General features: G+C 37.6%; 1 protein-coding gene across 1 annotated transcript in view; it reads left to right on the top strand.

The window, feature by feature from the left end:
- The window catches only part of DLG5 (discs, large homolog 5 (Drosophila)), a gene marked incomplete at its 5' end in the record, with an annotated part of 45,590 nt that extends 27,434 nt beyond the window's left edge, over positions 1–18,156 (top strand). Inside the window, 12 exons of the mRNA XM_008945104.1 lie at positions 3,543–3,705; positions 4,631–4,764; positions 5,313–5,477; positions 5,855–6,038; positions 9,329–9,477; positions 9,783–9,953; positions 11,061–11,257; positions 11,961–12,104; positions 12,298–12,425; positions 13,220–13,329; positions 15,107–15,216; positions 17,599–18,156. Coding sequence (XP_008943352.1) covers positions 3,543–3,705; positions 4,631–4,764; positions 5,313–5,477; positions 5,855–6,038; positions 9,329–9,477; positions 9,783–9,953; positions 11,061–11,257; positions 11,961–12,104; positions 12,298–12,425; positions 13,220–13,329; positions 15,107–15,216; positions 17,599–17,702 — 1,759 coding nt within the window. The remainder of the gene's footprint in view (positions 1–3,542; positions 3,706–4,630; positions 4,765–5,312; positions 5,478–5,854; positions 6,039–9,328; positions 9,478–9,782; positions 9,954–11,060; positions 11,258–11,960; positions 12,105–12,297; positions 12,426–13,219; positions 13,330–15,106; positions 15,217–17,598) is intronic.
- Positions 18,157–18,368: the final 212 nt, after the last annotated feature.

Raw genomic sequence — 18,368 nt, 5'->3', positions numbered from 1 at the left:
TTAATGGCTACACCAAATAAGAGCAGCCTAAATTGCAGTACACCATTTCAGCTGAACTACCTCAGATACTTTTTTTATGATAGGTTTGTTCTGTAATCTGGAAAACTAAATAAAATGAAGTCCAGTAATATATGACAGATAAGTATCAGGTGCCTTGAGCATTGTAGAATATGTGCTCTAACCAGTGTGCCTTGATTCAGTTTAGCCAGATAACATGACAAATTGAGGGCATAATTATGCAAGAATGTATCCCTATGTACAGATACCAGTATACTACTGTGATCTGCTACTAACACTACTGCTGCTAGCAGTAGTGTTAAATACGTGTGTATCTGCTTACAGAACTTTTCCTGATAGATAACTTTCTTAAAAACATGAGTTTTCTGTTTTGACAAAATTCTGTATCTCATGATAGATAGTTTCAAGATACATTGCCAATGGTATCTGTCTTGGACATCTGATTTCATTTTATCATGACCTGGCTAGACTGAATGATAAAGTTTGCATGAAATCTTAGCATTAAACAATAAGACCCAAACCTGAATCAGGGTCTTATTTACAATAAGGCAGCCAAATGCCATTCTGACAGTGTAAAGGAACTATGATGTGTTGGAATAGATTGTATTTATGTGGACTTCAAGACCCCTTTGTGTTGCTTGATTTATGTAAAAGAACTGACCACAAAAAATGTGAATGATAACGTAATAAGGATATTCCTCTGTATTCTAAGTTTTCTGGTAGTAATAAAGAGTTATTAATAAAATGTTACATGAAACTTTTGTCTTGTTTAAAGAATTGGTAACTAAATTATTGCAGTAACTCTAGAATGCATATTGTGTACAAAGGACAGTGCTACTCGTAAAGGGAGTGTAAGATTTGTGTGATTTTTTGTTCATTTTTACTTCAATGTGACTTTTGTACTACATGTACTTAATTTGTGTTCTCATATAAATGTTCCTCTAATTGTCACTTGCAAATTCAAAGTCAGAATTTCTTTTCTTTTTCACATGGCTGATGTATAATACTCAGCTGAAAAAGCTGAAGCTTTTTTGACACCTTTATTACTTTGTATCTCTCAACACAAGATCTATGGTCTGATCTCTGGGAAATAATAATTTCTGTTAATGTTGATCAAACAACTGAAGTACAGACAGGTTCCAGCCCCTTCACTCTTGCTATGCATATGTATAAACAGTAGTATGAATTTACTTTCTAAAAAGAATATATTTCAAAGTTTTGGTGGTCTTCTGTTTTGTTTGGTTTTGTTTTAAACAACAAACAAACCCACCAAAAAGTAAGCAGCACAAAGAGTTCTTAATTTAGGAAAGTAGCTATTTTAAGGCTATTGTAAAAAAATATTTGAAGATGCCTAGACAGCATTTTAAGTGGTTATTTAGTCTGTTCTCTCTGTTCCCCAAAAAATTCAAGTAACTCACTTGGTCTTACCACAGATAAAGAAAACAATATTACAGATTTTTTTTTTTAAAAAAAAAGAATGTTTGTTCCATTAATTTTAATGTAAATGAAAGAATTTTTCTACTGCTAGTGATTCTGGAAGGCAGTCTGAATGTTATAGAAGTGTGCTCTTCACTTGATTTTAGTAACACTTCTTGTCAACTAAGACACCTTATTAATTTTATCATTCTACTTTATTATTGGTTCTCTACTACATGCATTACTAATTTTTTGTTTTGTATTTACTAGAATTCTAAGATACCATACTGTGCAATTCGTATGGGTTTGATTCTTACTTCAGTCCAAATCAAACAAACAAAACAAATTTAAAAATGCATGTATAGGTGGAAAAGCAGAAAGGTATAATAAAAAAAAGTTCAGAAAGATGTAATTTTAGTTTTTAATAAGGTAATATGCCTTGAGAAATTCTGGCAAGTCTCAAGAAGCTTCATGTAACATCATGGTTTACATGCTTATAATGAGTTTAAAAAAAAAATTCATAAACTGGTTTTCTGGGAGTTAGCACAGTTCAGTTAAGATATGCCGCATACAAAAAATGTGGGCTTTGGTTTTGGAGTAAACCTATGTCATCTTCATTACACTGACAGACGAACTCTGAGGACATACATTTAACCATGATGCTGATGTTACAAGATTACTGGGTTCCAGAGTTGCATTCATATCAGCAGCCAGTTTGTCTTCCATGCATTAATGAGATGGCAAAGAATTATGCCACTGCTGCAGATGTCTACTAAGTAGTTGTCTTTTAAGACTGTGGCAATAAGCATAATTTATTAAATAATGTCCTCTGCTCCAGCCCCAGTCCACAACAGTTCCCCAAAATGCCTCTCCTCAGCCTGGCTTGCAGTAGTAGCAGTGACTAACTCATCTGGTCTCTGAACAACACAACTAAAATAGTTTAAGCAGTTGGCACAATTTAGAGAATGTCTACATGATGCAACGAAGTGAGGAACGAAAACGTTCAAATGAATGCATGTCAAATGTAGCATCATGCAATTAAAATTAAAAGTACACCACACCTGGTACATGAGACGTTTGCTTCAGAATGAGCTCAGATGGGAATATCTGTTGCTGCCTTTTGCTGTGTAGGCATTATTCAGTTCATAGGAATACAAACCAGCACTTTGTATGAGGCTACTGTTTGTTTATACACACCATGAAGGGTCAAGCCCTGTTTGTACAAGTGGATACATCCTCATTATGGGGGGAGGGAAAGGGGAATGTATCAGGGTTTTCTTTGGTATAAGCCGTTCTCGTTATACTTGCTAGTGTCTTACTACTTTGTGTCTTTTTCTAAGTGTTTTCTTCTCGAATCTTCTACATCTTTCAGATATCTGTTCCGTAATAGGTCTTTTCTGAGAATCCCTGTGGCTCCTAGGCCTAGGTTCTCATCACTAAGGAGTTTGAGGTTGGCCTGATATAAGGTTGTCCTTCTCAAGCAGTATTGGGCACTTTGTGCTATTTTATGTGTTTGGATAATTGCCCTGAGGAGAATTTGCATGGTAATTGTAATGCTGCCATGCAAACTGCTGTCTTAATGGCTTGAGTTTGCAACTGCTTTATTTTCACTACTAATTTGTTTCTCTGCATACAGATATGAAATCTGATATTTGTGCTTTGTCCTTTGATTTACCATCTTATTATTTATGATGTTTGTTTTATCTAGCAATAAAGCCTCCCAACATTTATATTTGTAATATGCCTTTCTGGAATATGGTTTGTAAGTGACATATTATATACAGTGATTCAGTTACTTTTATATAATATGCACCTGGAAGCTTCTTTCCTACCAACCTCACCACCATGCTATGTATAATTTCTATTTACCATTATGTTTTAGAGCAGTCATATACCTGATATACATTTGCTTCTGTCATTGTACATTGCATGGTATTAAAGGAATGCATTTAAGACAGTTAAGAGTTTTTTTTTTTTTTTTTTAAATTAACTGTTTAAATATACTTTATTATGGTTCAGACAGATATAAAGTATTGCATGTAACTTTGACATTGTGACAGTTCAAGTGCAACTTTGTCCACATCAGTTTTAACTATCTCCTCTAAAAGGCCCTACATGGAAGAGCCACGCCATGTTAAAGTGCAGAAAGGTTCTGAGCCACTAGGGATTTCCATTGTGAGCGGAGAAAATGGTGGAATATTTGTCTCTAAAGTAACAGGTGGAAGCATTGCCCATCAAGCTGGCCTTGAGTATGGTGATCAGTTACTAGAGGTAATTGTTTTGCTTACTATTGCTACGACTTAATAAATCGGTTCATATGACTCCAGTGATAACTGCCTTCCCCAAAACAGTATCTTGTGAAAGCTTGTGTGCTGAGATATAGCAAAGGGTACTCTATACTGTAATATTCCAGTAATTGTAATTGTGTGACTTTTTGTCAGGCTGCATCATAACATAGTGTCTTTTGATGGCACATCTACATTCCATTTTATATAGATATAATTAAATTTTAAGCTAACAAGTTCTGGTACTTAAAACAATGTAGTCTCAACACCATACTTTGTCTAATAAGGTGGGTAAATATTCAAGTAGCTGGCTTGTACTGCGTTCCATGCTGCTGTTGCTGTGCCTTATCCTTATGTGAGATACCTAGTTTAAAAAATACTCAGGCTTTTGATTAGCTACAGTCATGTTTTTCCTACAATATAAGACACACATGCGGAGGAGCATTGTGCAAAGTACAAAGCTGCTTTGTAAATGTTAGATTTGTTCATGCTTGTGTATGTTACAGCATCTTCTGTTGCACAGTGTGTGGATGATACTGGCAATGCACCTGAATGGATCATGGATCTGAATTTGTCTTTAAATCCTGAATTTATTCAGATCAGTGATCGGAATCAACTTTTATTTAATCAGTGATATCAGATCATAACACAGCTCTGAATACATATGTCTTTCAACAGTAAAAAGATTTTTAAACTCATAGCCAGGTTACCAAAGATTTTAATATTACAGTGATTCCTTCCAAGGAGTAAACCCTAGGAATCATTGTATGGCAACATGTCCATCCTCCTATTTACTCTGTTGGAAATAAGTCAGCACTTAGACACTGTACTCATAAGAAGACTTGAAAGAATGATTTTGCTAGTTTCTATCTGAAAACCTGACATTCTGGTTTGTGCATTTTTTCCTGTAGTTTAATGGAATAAATTTGAGAAATGCTACAGAGCAGCAGGCTCGACTAATCATTGGACAGCAGTGTGACACCATTACTATTCTTGCTCAGTATAACCCACATATGTATCAGCTTGGCAATCATTCACGATCAAGGTAAGTCTGGCTAGACTGAAAAAAGTACTCTCTGGTCTCTTCAGTTATTTAGCTAGCAGATAACTTACGTACAGGTAATGTGGTTGCAAATACCAGCACATTTATGCTGATAAGAAGTGTGACTGCTTAGAAAAGTAATGTGTTCATATACGTGCTTGTCAAAAAGAAAATAAAAATACTTGATGCACGTACAATATTTTCTTTATAATTTGGACATAATCCTTAAATACATTAAAACCAAAGACAGCTTCTCCATAGGATCATGAGATTCTAGTACTTCAAATTAGTTTTTGGAAACTCCGATTGTAACAAAATTTAAAACCAATGAGAGAAATCATATGACCTAGTGAAGTTACTTATCCCATTTTGATTCATGATCACACCTCAAAACTAGCCTTCATCTTTCTCTTAGACTTACAGTGAACATAATGTTATTTGGCGTGCTGTTTCCGCCTTTTTTTTTTCCCCTTAGTTCTTACTTGATTTATGGTCAAATGTGAAACATTGACCTATCAGTCTTTTTTTGTTGTTACTGTTTTTTTCATTAGTTCTCGCCTAGAACCTGTGAGTAATCATTCTACCCCTCAAGGCAGTGGAGCTGCAACGCCTGACAATCATTCTGTCATTGATACTGTGAGTGAACAGGATGAAGGAACAATGACACCCCCATCCAAACAAACCACACCAACTACAAGTCCCCGGAATTCTTTAAGGTAGAGAGTAAAATCTTTGCCTTAAGGAAAAAAAAATGGCCAGGGTTCATGTGAAGGGTGTTGAAAAACAAAGTGTAATTCTGTAAATGCTGTGTTTGGTTGAAGTAAGTCAGCAGAGGAGTTACGTGGATCCCAAGATAAGAGTACATGTTTTCAGACTGTTTTGAAACATGATGTCTGCAATGAGTGAAGAAGTTTACTACAGGATTGGTTTAGTTGAGGTGGTCTGCAGGGAACATGGTGTTTTTCTTATAAGACTCTATCAGTAGATGATCTATTTGTAATTATCTAAATATATATTCTTCAGATGGCTGGTTGATTGTGTGAAATGAAAGTTATAAACTTGAAGTGTATGTGTTATTTCTCCATATCAAAAGGGGCCCTGTGGACACAAACAAAAGGACTCCTGAACCTAGAACTGTTGTCATTAAAAAATCTCAAGTCGATCTTGGGATACAGATATGTGGTGGAAACCTCTATGGAATATTTGTCTCGGATGTAGATGAAGATAGCCCAGCAAAAGGACCTGATGGACTCGTCTTGGGTGACATGATACTTGAGGTAAGCTGTGAAGAAAAGTCTGTGACACACTGACAAAATGTCTAGGATGGTATAAAGAGGGAATTGTACCAAGAATTGTGCCGTCTTGAAATGGGAGATGTTCTGTGAATCTTGAGTTCCTGCCACAAAACCCAGCTAAGAATGGTGAGAATGCATGACCTTCGTTCTGGCTGTGACATATCAAGAGCTGAATGATGTTGACCTGGAGAAATACACCTCTTGAGATCACAAGTTTGCCCCCAATTTGGAGGACTAACATATGGCCACTTAGAAGTACAAGCAGCTATTCTCTTCATCTAAATAGCAAACCTTAAGTCAAATTTCTGTGCATAGGAGAAAGGCCAGGTTATGAAAGATATTGCAAAATGGAGAACAATATAGATCCTATTGCTCTGAAACTCTAATGAGAGTTTAGGGGAAACCATGCATTATGCTTTTGACTCTATATTCTATGTCTGAAATGAGAATATTTGTCTACTTGGCAGAACTGTTATGGTGATAACCACATGTGTGTTTATGAGCTTTTCAGTTAAAATTGAGCATTGAGACTCTCTGAGCACTGAGACTTACCCATTGTGTCTCTAGTATCCAGGTGGAGATTTTGCTTTGTAATTATGTTTCTGACTTGACTTGGACCACTTACTTTCCCTGAAAATGTTAAATTATTTCCAGTGTGCATTTTACTGTTCTTAGCTTACACTTTGAACACTATTTAAAGAAGTGCAGTCTTTCTCTCCCTGTGCATGCCTGCTGTGTTCACTTGGGTGTTTTGTAAATCACTCCCATGTCTCATTGTCCTGCTAGACATCTTAAGGTTCAAACTGTACTGGAGTTAAGTGGCAAGATACACTTGTGTGCAGAGCCTACTTGTGGGAAAAACAAACTCATTTTGCATATTTGGAGAAACTCCACTAGCAACATTCAGTGGTTACCATAGAAAGAAATGAGAGGTGCTCATAGTGGGAGACTCACCGTTGAAGGGCACTGAGACACTTATCTGCCAGCCTGAGAGAGAGCTGCGAGAGGTTTGCTGCCTCCTGGGAGCTAAGATCTGAGACAGTGCTGAGAGGGTGCCACAGCTTGTCAAGAGCACTGACTGCTACCCGCTGTTACTCTCCCATGTGGACATGAATGACACTGCAAGCCAAAAACTGAGCAGGATTGAGGAAGACTAGAAAGCAAAAAACGCCAGTGCCCAGGTTATCTTGTCCTCCATCTTGCCAGTTAGAAGAAGAGGGGCAGCCGAGTATAGATCAGTAATGAATGTTAATTTCTGGCTTTGTGGCTGATGTTGTCACAAAGGGTTTAGGTTTTATGACAATAGGACATTCTTTGATGTTTATAACCTGCTAGGGTAGGATGGAATACACTGGCCTCAAAGAGGCAAGGCTATCTTTAGCAGAAGGCTGGCCAACTTAGTCAGGAGGGCCTTAAACTGAAGGACTCTGGGGGTGGGGTACAAAATGGTAGTGCTCATGCCATTGCATCCAACTGGGGAGTATTCCAGGCCAACCAGAGCAATGACAAATGCTTCTTAGCTGCCTTCAAAGATGAGAGCCAGAAGACCAACCACCTCCAGGCTGGGTATGACTGTGGTGATTCCTCTTACTTCCCTCCAGAGATACTTTCTTGTGTGATTGAATCTCTGAAGTGCCTGTACACTAATGCACACAGCATGAGGAATAAGCTGGAAAAACAAGAGATCTGAGTGTGGTCACAAGGCCATGATCTCAGTGCCATTATGGAGACATGGTGGCATAGCTCACATGACTGGAATGCTGCCATGGATGGCTATGTACTTTTTAGGAAAGACAGGCCAGCAAGGCAAGGTACTGGAGTTGCTCTTTATGTGAGAGAGCAACTGGAATGTATTGAGCTCTACTCGGGGGACAGATGATGAACATACTGAAAGCTTATAGGTAAGAATTAAGGGTCAGGCTAATATGGGTGACACTGTTGTGGGTGTTTGCTACAGGCCACCAGACCAGGAAGAGCAAGTCAATGAAGCCTTCTATAGGCAGCTAGAAGTAGCCTCAAGAATGCATGCCTTGGTGTTCATGGGTGACTTAAATCACCCTGATACTTGCTGGGAAGGCTGCACAGCTAGACACAGTCCAAGAGGTTCCTGCAGTGCAGGTTGGTAACTTCCTGATTCAAGTGGTGGAGAAGCCAGTAAGGAGAGATGTGCTACTGCACCTTGTATTAAGCACCAAAGGTGGTCTGGTTGGGCACATAAACGTTGGGGGCAGCCTTGGCTATAGTGAGCAAGAGATGGTGGAGTTCAGTATCAAGCGAAGAAGGGGCAATAATAGCATTGCAACTCTGGACTTCATGAGAGCTAACTTTGTCCTTTTCAAAGACCTACTTTGAGAAGTCCCATGGGCTAGGACTCTAAAAGTTAGTAGAGCCCAAGAGAGCTGATTAACATTCCAGCACCATTTCCTCCAAGCTCAAGATTGATGCATTCCTTTGAGTAAACAATCAAGTAGAGGAGGCATGAGACTGGCATGGGTGAGCAAAGAGCTGCTGGGAAAACAAATATGGAAGCAAGAAATTTGCAGCATGTGAAAAAATGGACTGGTCACTTGGGAGGATTACAGGAATGTTTTCAGAGTATATAGGGATGCAACAAGGAAGGCCAATGCCCTCTCAGAATTAAAAGCTGGCCAAGGATGTAAAAGACAACAAGAAGTGCTTGCTCAAGAACGTTGTTAGCAAAAGGAAGACTAGGGAAAATGTGGGCCCACTGCTGGATGAGGTGGGTTCCCTGGTTATAGAGGAGGGCAGAGTAAGTGAGTGTCTTCCTTACTTCAGCCTTTACCACTAAGACCAGCCCTCAGTAGTCCTAGCCCCTGGAGGTAAGAGAGAAGGTCTGGAGGAAGACATTCCACTGCTTGATGAGGATTGGGCTAGGGATCATTTAGGCAAACTGAACACTTGCAAATCTATGGGCCCCTATGGGATCCATCCGTGAGTGCTGAGGGAGCTGGCTGACGTTGCTGTGCCACTCTCAATCATTTTTGAAAGATCATGGAGAATGGGAGAGGTGCCTGAGGACTGGAGGAAAGCCAGTGTCACTGCAGTGTTCAGAAGGGGCAAGGAGGAGGTCTGAGGAAATTACAGACCAGTCAGCTTCACCTCTGCGTGGGACTAAATGACCTGTTGACCTGCTGACACACTTTCCAGCCCCCCTACCATTCTGTGATTCTGTTTTTTCAAGCTCACCGAATTCTATTGCCTGTTAGGATACAGTTTCCTACCTAAGGGTTTTGGCGTTTTGTGTTTTGCAGTATGGGTCCATTGATATGCGAAGTAAAACAGCTGAAGAAGCTTACCTTGAAATGTTGAAGCCTGGAGAAAACATCAAAATAAAGACTCAATACAGAATAGAAGAATTCAATAAGATAAAAGAGCTTCCTGGAGATGGATTCTACATCAGGTATTTGAGTGCGACTCTTAATGATAGCATAAGGCTGTTAGGATAGTATGCTGACCATTATGTGAGAGACAGTATGTCAGTTTTATATTTTTTAAGTGACAAGTTTACTAATTTATCCTAGCTAGTTTCTGATCGTGAGTACACAGTCTGAGGCATAATACGTCTGCATGTTTCACTGTAAACTTGTGTGCTCTGGAAGTGTAGAGTGCACCACTTACCTGTTCACTTTTTTCAAAGAACTGTGCATGTTCTTTCCTTGAGCTGGTGGAGGTCGGTCACAGGCCTGTTCATGTCTTCCTTTCCAGAGCACTTTATGACCGTCTGGCAGAGGTGGAGCAGGATTTAAGCTTTAAGAAGGATGACATCTTGTATGTTGATGACACTCTACCACAGGGGAACTTTGGTTGCTGGATGGCTTGGCAGCTAGATGAGAATGCTCAGAAGCTGGAAAGAGGACAGATTCCAAGTAAATTTATGTGAGTGACCTCAGTTACAGTCTTTAAAAGTCTGACTAGTTAGATATGGTATAAAAGACTTGTTTGCTTCTATTCTTTCTGGGAGATACTCATTCTTGGATGTGTCATATTAGAGATGGCATATTTTAATGATGAATTAAATATACTTCTCTGTCAAGCTGTTTCTAATGCTACTAAATAGTAAACTACAAATGGAAATGATCCATAGGCTGATGTCGTGATAGAAAATTCAATAAGAAAAATGAGAATAACCACAGATAAAATATCCTTGAAACCAAGGGTATCAGTTGTTCTTTGGAAGCATCAGTGTCTTCAGTTACCTTTGGACAGCAACTGTATATCCACCACAATCTTGTAATGTTGGCAGAGCTATTGGTAGAGGAGTAAGCAGGAAATAAATTGTGTAGTTGTTGCTGGAATCACATTAGTTATCACTCATTTTAGTGATTAAAATATTTTTCATTTTAAGACTACTGGTTTTCTGGTTTTCTGTTCTTCTGATAGTCCTCTCTCCATGCCATAACTCAAAATTCATCCTGATGTTGTGACAGGAATATGTGGAATGTGTGGAAGCACAATATATATACACAGACCCATACACATCGTTGATAGGCTTGGAAGATGGATGGTAAAGCTAACTACACTGTAAATGCAGTATATGGCCAAAATATTTGTGCTTATATAAAATTGCATAAAACTGTTATTTTTGAGTTGCTAATAAGTTATTTGTAAAGATGAATATAACATACAGCTTCATAGAAAGAATGGGATCTTCCTCTGAGCGAGGCTGACTTTATAGCAAGTAGGTGCATACTTGGTGCCTCTGCCTTGGATAATTTTGCCATGCCTGCCACAGTTGCTGTCTGTGCCATGTTACTATTTATGTTACAAGAATCCTGAGGAAATGATGGTAGTGTGAGGTTTTCAGATGCATATTATTTGATTTATGTAAATATATGTTTGTTTCATTTTCTGTGCTGAAGATACTTGGGCTAAGGCTTGAGATAATAATTTCCAGTGTGTTTCAGAAGCAGCAGTGATGTTGTTTGTCAAAAGAATTTAAAAATATAGGTTTCAATACCAACCATTTTGACTGTTTTATTATAGGATGGATCAGGAGTTCTACAGAAGACATAGCATGTCTGAAGCTAAAGATGAAAGCAGCTCATCTAAGACATTGTCAGCAGCAGCACGGAGGTCATTCTTCAGAAGAAAGCATAAACACAAACGAAGTGGTTCCAAAGATGGAAAGGATTTCCTGGCTCTTGATACAATCAGTACAGACTCGATTCCTTTCTTGGATGGCAAGTACCTTTGTTATACTTGGGAAGGGGTTGCCTTTCCTTCTTTTTCACTTTTCAACAGCTACAACATGACACAGTGAATAATATTGCTTTCTGTTTGGTCTGAATACAAATGGTGATCATATGTCATGTCATGTACGTTACTTTCAACAGCAAATTTTTTTTTTTTATTAAATTACAAGCCAGTAGGTTTAAAATTTTTTTTTTTTTTAACATAATATTTTCCTAGATCTCTTAGCATTAAGTTTGATTTGCATGGGGGGAAATTGTTTTTTGATGCAACTCTTAAATTTCCGTCTCTATCACTTGGTCGAGATAGAAACCTTGAGCATCCTCAAAAAAGTTCACTTCTGTTTCTTCACTCCTCTACAAAAATCATGTGGTTACAATGCTTACTTCCTTCAAAGAGCTCAACAGACCAAACCAGAGAAACTAAATATTGTGTCTTGTTTACACTTTTGCTTTTAAAGTTTGGGTGAGGATAGGGGCGAGAAGCATGAAGTTCACCTAGAAAAGCATCTGTTTTAAGCTGTTAAATGAAGAAAAGTGCTATAATGCCTAGTGAGCTTTTTTTTCACTTGTCAAGGCCCTTCTCTCCTACAAGTGAACTATTTTCATAATTGCTGTTAGGTTCCTTCTGCTTATCTGAGGAATTCCAGGAAAATAATTTATACTTTTATAAGCAAATCTTCTCTGTGTGCAGATTCTGCAAGTCTGGCGTATCAGCGTGTACAGAAGGTGGACTGTACCTCTCCTAGGCCTGTGCTTATTCTAGGACCTTTACTTGATGCTGTGAAAGACATGTTGGTCAAAGAATCCCCTGGAAAATTTTGCAGATGTCCTCTTGGTAAGTATGCAAATATAACCAATTTACTCTTCTTCAGAATACATGATGGTAACATGTATGCAAGTGAGTTAAATGTTCCACAAACATGGTAAAAAACCTCAAGAACCTGAGTTTGCAGACACTGTTTCATTAGCCTTGTTCTGTGCCTGAGGAATAGTAGTGAAAGTGGATCTCTTCTGGTTCTGTGAAACAGAAGTTATGAAAGCTTCCCAACAAGCCATTGAACGGGGCGTGAAGGATTGTCTGTTTATTGATTATAAAAGGAGGAGTGGACATTTTGATGTGACAACTGTAGCTTCAATAAAAGAGGTAACAGAAAAGGTGAGTCACTTTTGATGCTGTAGTTCTTCGTACAATTTGCAATACATGGTCATATTATGTTGAGGGGGGTGGAAATTATGTTAGTGTTGTTATCTTTTAAGGCATTCAGAGAATTGTTCTCCTGGCCACCGAGTAAAATAAGTTGCCTTACTTTGTCATGGAACTGTTGAAAGATTATTTTATGCAAGTGTCATTCTCGTTAGAAACTAGGAGTGTCCATATTCTTTCATAGTACTGTTAAATAAAGGTGGAAATGATTTTCTTGGATTCCATAGATTCTAGTTCCTAATCTCTCAAATAAGAATTTAGGGTTTTTAAGTATTCCTTTTAATGCAGTCATATGGAACATAAACATCCTAACCATCCTGGAAACAGATGTTAATTAAAGTCTGTACATTGCTTGTAGTTTTCTGTTAAACCACAGAGACAATGTTGCTACTGTAATTCTTGTGTTTGCTTATGACTTCTGAAAGAGAAAATGAATATGAATGAATTAGGGAAAAATGTATTACATGTATTTCAGTCTGAGTTTTCATTTCATTAGTTCTTCAAATCCTTTTATTTCTATCAATGCATGCTTTTGGTACTATGAACAGTTTTTCTTGCAGTTTGTCATCTTCTGTCTTTTGCTAGAAATCTTTTTGGTAGAAATTGCTCAGTAGCCCAAAAATGCTAAATGTGAAACAAAATTCTGTTATGTTGCTCTAATTTAAGTAGGGGAAGAAATTGGGGATTTGCTTGTGTGCTTGTGCTCTTTAACTGAATGAGTGTTTTGCATTTACATTTGATCTTAGGATTGTCATTGTCTCCTTGACATCGCTCCTCATGCCATCGAACGGCTCCACAGTGTTCATATCTACCCTATTGTAATTTTTATTCGCTACAAAAATGCTAAACAAATCAAGTAAGTCTGTGAGGGGTATAGTTCAGGGTTGGTTATTTTAGCTTAAAATAAGCTTGCTACCTTTATTGTTTCTTTCATCCTAGTCATCTTAAATCTCTTTAAAATGTGCAAGTTAATCCCCATAAAAAACACTGTAAAGTAAGTAGACTTAACTTCATTTTGATTGCATGACAATTAAGTGAATTTTTGAAAGAAATCAAACAATGCAGGCTAAGCTCTATGTCCTCTGGGAAGCACTTAGATCCTTCCTGCTCACCTTGGCATTGAGGAGATCCGTTGAGGATTAAGTGGTGGCCATGACAAAGAGCTATTCTTCTCAGCAAGGCCAAATGTGTGAATGCAGCACCAGCTGGTTCATAACATCAGCTTTCCCACCCTCATTCTCCAGTGAAAACAGCAAGGGAAATCCCGTTTTGCTGTGCACTTCTCAGGCCATGCTCTTTGAGTAATTGGGGAATTTCCTGCTTGAATATAGCCAGGAAGAGAACACAGAAGCTACAAATCCCAGTCTCTCTCCTAGTATTTGAGTAATCCTTCACACATTTTGATAGATCAGTTTGTCCAGAAGTGACCTAATCTCCTAACATAAGTATTAAGAAACAGTTTTGTTCAGAGATCTTATATTTATGGTATCTGCATTTTGAACAGTTGAAGACTGCTTATGTTCTTGATCTGTAGGTAAATTTTATGACTATTTATTAAAGAAGATAACTATCACCACTTTTAAGTAGAAGCAAGACATAAAGCAATGTGTTGTATTTCAGTACCACAGCAGGATCATGCACTTAAATGATAAATGTCATGCCTTGTGCCCCTTTAGAAATGGAATGATGACCGTTACAGCAATTTCCTGGTTTGTTTGTTTTGTTTTGTTTTTTTTTTTTTTGCAAGTAACAGAATGCTATTGAAATAGACAAACAAGAACTTTTAGCAGTCATCAGAATAAGATGAAGTGGCACATTGTCTCTGCCTGTTCTGAGCACCAAAGGTTTTTCCAAACAACCTTTTTGATATAGCACAACTTCTGTTAGCATTTTCTGAAATCCACTACGCAGTGATAGCTTCTTTTAGTAGTGGGGTTTTTTTTCTTTATAAAATAAAACTGTGTGTTTTACTGCTGTAAGAAACTATGCTTATGGTTTCATTATCTATCTATGTGACCTTACTAGTTAATTATAAATTCTACTTCCTTTTAAACAGAGTCCACTGCTGAGGACCTCAAATCAGATTTGGACGAGACTGTTACAAGCCTTGATCGGAATTAAAAAAAATTTTTATACCATGTGTATTAATTTTTTATTTTCTTATTTTATTTCCAACAGCTTGTGTAATAGAAAAACAGTAATCTCAAAAAATATGTCTTACATAAGGTGACACAGAAATATTTTATTTGCTCAATGCTTGATACTTCAAGCCCTTCAAAGAGCAGTACTCGAGCCCAGCTTTCCATAGCAAGTACAGAAGTGTATATAAGATGATGACCCAATTCACATGAACTGGAAAAAATTATATTCTTTATCACTCAACCCCCTCCCAATCTCTGAGACTTTAAAAGGACTAGTATCTTGGTCTAATAGCAAATAAATTTGTTAGCACTGAAATGCTCCTGATAGCTATGCAGATACTTTTGAAACACAGTAGATGGCACTCTATGTGCAGCATTATGCTTGCAATTAATTAGCCTTTCACATTCACCCAACTGGAAGTAATGATTTCACATCTATTAAAAACAATAATTACTCTTATACAAGGTTTGTCTTTTCTTTTTTTATTCCAGAGAGCAAAAAGACCCAATCTTCCTGAGGGACAAAGTTACACAAAAACATTCCAAAGAACAGTTTGAGACAGCTCAAAAAATAGAACAAGAGTATAGCAAGTACTTTACAGGTTAGTATTTAAACAACATTTCACTAGGAACACAGTGGCAATTTATGCTGCAATTCAAAAGGTCCTATGTTCCTTCAAAGAGCACTTTCATTCTGCATTCTATTTTGGCAAACTCATGCTCTGATGTTTTATTTTACTGGGGAGGAAATGTCACAATATAAGTACTATCTCTTGCTTTTGCATGTTTTTATTTTAGCATATCATGAATCTGTGATGTGAAAAGATTCTGGAAATGTTATATTACAAGCCAGGAGTATTTGGAGTATGGTCAAGATAATTTGGTACAGTATTGTCAGTTTTGTACCATGTAAGGGATATAAGTTGGGTTTTTTTAATTGCAAAAATTAAGACGAAAACAAATAACCCCCCCCACACGTTGTAGTGTACATTAATGAATGATTTGTGAGACATACTTTAAATTTTTCAAGGAAAGAAAGAAATTGTCAAAGGTTTCTTGAGTATGCATTGTGATTTGGAATAATTAAACTGAACCTCAGAGGCCTTTTTAACATCATAAAGTATATTATGTGATATATAATGCATTATCGTGCATTTTATTTAATTTAGTTAATTTTAGTATTTTTACTGGAGGAAAAAACCTGTATTTGAAGACTGTCAATTTCAGAACGTATCTCCATGTGGTTCCACATGTAATCAAAGAGGGGGGATAAAATTTTAGCCATCTTGATCTGCATGATAACGAAACTTGAAAAAAAACCAACCAAACAATAAAAACCCCAGCCAAACAAAACCTGCTAAACCAGCCAAAATCCATCTTTTTGTCCTCTGAAACAATGGGATTCTTCCAGAAATATTTGCAGCATGCTTGCCAAATGTGGGGGAGCGTAGGGAGATGTATTTAGTATAGAGTTATTTCAGTGCATCCTGAGAGAAACTGCATGTTCTCAATAAAATCAGTTACCTGGTATGCAATAGCCATAAAAATGTTCATTTAAATGGCACATACTAAACCTTCACAGAACTTGACATGCACATGGCCAGACAGTATCACCACGGCATCTTCTGCTTGCTGAGTCATTTGTTGCATTTTAATTTCACCCTGAGAGTTAAAGTAGCACTCAGTCCAAGAGACTCTGATGTGTGGCGTCTTATATACCCTGTGGGAAGGACCTCCCTCTGTTACTGCCAAGTACAGTGGACTCCGGCTGTCATCAAGTTTTCCAGATTCTGGTAGTCAAAGAGGATTGGTGTTCAAACTGCGTTGACACATAAGCTTGTTTGGATTATAACGTTGTGCATAACCTTAAGTCTGTAGGTAGGCATACTGGACATGGTAGCTTCCTCCTGATGCTATGTGACACACTCAGAGCTGAGCTCTGTGACTACTTCATGAAGTACATTTTTGGCTAATGACTCTTTAAATTGGCTTTGCTTCCTGTACCAAGTTGTGAGTATGGTGCATAATTTGATTCACTTCCTTAGTGCTATTTATCACCTTTCATAGACCTTGTCAGTTACTGTGTTCTATGTCCAAACTCAGCTAACATCGTTAACTGTAGTATATACCACAGAGTGAAGTAGTATTTTATGTGAGATCAAATTATCTCTTTTCAAAAATGTAAATTTTACTTTAAGCCTCATAAGATTTCCCATATTTTTTCTAGCATTAGTGGTAACTGAGGCCAGAGGTCAGCTTTGCTGACAGACATACTTCTCAAGTCATGAAGTTACTCACCACCTCTGCTCCTGTGTCAGTGTTGGCAGTTTTACTTTTTATGACTATTACGTTTAATAAGGGTAGAGTGCAATGTGTTCATTTATGTTTTGAATTGTTTTTCAGGGAATTGTTTGCTGTTGGCCTTTTGTTCCTTTAATGTAGTTGATAATAAGGGTTGGAGTAGCAACTGCCTCTGTTCTGTTTAGCTCAACAGTCTGCAAGATGCCTCATAATTTACTTCTAATATTTGTAAATAGTGTCTAGTTGCTACAGCTATGGTCTCTGTGTATATACCACATAAATATAAAACACCACATACTGAATCAAAGAGGTTTATTATAACAGGTTCTGACCATCTTTAGACTTAAACTTTGCCACCTGATGAGTCTTAAAATAGTACATGAAGGCCTCTAAGAACAATTGTCTTAGTTGATTATAGCCATCAGTTCTGTAACTTCCCTGGCCTCTTTTAAGAGATAGCAGAAAAAGATGTATGTTAAGTGCTTGACTGCTTTGCTGTTTATTCTTTTTCTTGTTTTAGTAGAGTCATGCATCTGGCAAATACCGAGTTGGGTAGATTAATTCCAATCTGTTGATATATACTTTGCAGAAAAATGCAGAAGACTTGCTCTTTGTAATTAGTCATAAGTGTTTGTTCCAGTCTTATTCATGGCTGGGGGGGTTGTGTGTTTCTTTTTCTCTAGGCATTGTCCAGGGAGGAGCCCTTTCAAGCATTTGCACTCAGATTATGACAACTGTTGATCAAGAACAAAACAAAGTCCTGTGGATCCCTGCTGGCCCGCTGTAGATTATTTTGCTGTAAAACTGCTTTGTATATGTAAATAACCAACTAACTTTCTATCCAGCCAATGGACTCTGTCCATTTCTATCATTATAAAGATATTTGTAAGTAATTTCTGTTTCATGAAGGGGAATGGTAACACTGAACACACAAGGACCCGACAAGGCACGTGGGAAGAGATAGATCACCGAGCTTGTCTCTTCACATGTACACGTGATGGGTTGTCACAAGGGGTTGCAACCTGCGTGTACTTGTCCACAAATAATGAATTTAACAATGCTGCAAAACCCTGTAGAATGACAAGTTTACAAAAATCTTTTCAAAGTATTTGGTTGTTACTGTTTACTTGAATGTCCATTTTCTTTGTTTTGGTGTGGCTTTTTTTTTTTTATTTCTGTGTTCTTTCACTTAATGAGGTAGTTCTCCGAAATGGAGTGAAATTTCTGAATATAAGCAAATGGTTTATGCACAGTGTGACTCTTAGTTGCAATTTTGACCATTTCCAAGCACATTGTTGACTTGACAGCCCAGTAATAACATGGGTTTGAATCGGTACGTCTTGGAGTAGTAAGCTCAGGAGGAAGTACACTCCTCTACAGGACACACCACTGTTTGTATCCTGTCAACGCTTGTCTGTCGAAGATATTGTTTCTTGTTTTGTGCATGAATCTA

Source organism: Merops nubicus, unplaced genomic scaffold (genome assembly GCF_000691845.1).
Source record: "Merops nubicus isolate BGI_N331 unplaced genomic scaffold, ASM69184v1 scaffold7838, whole genome shotgun sequence".
NCBI classification, from domain to species: domain Eukaryota; kingdom Metazoa; phylum Chordata; class Aves; order Coraciiformes; family Meropidae; genus Merops; species Merops nubicus.
The sequence above is the reverse complement of the archived record's forward strand: the minus strand, read 5'-3'. Positions and strand labels throughout refer to the sequence as shown.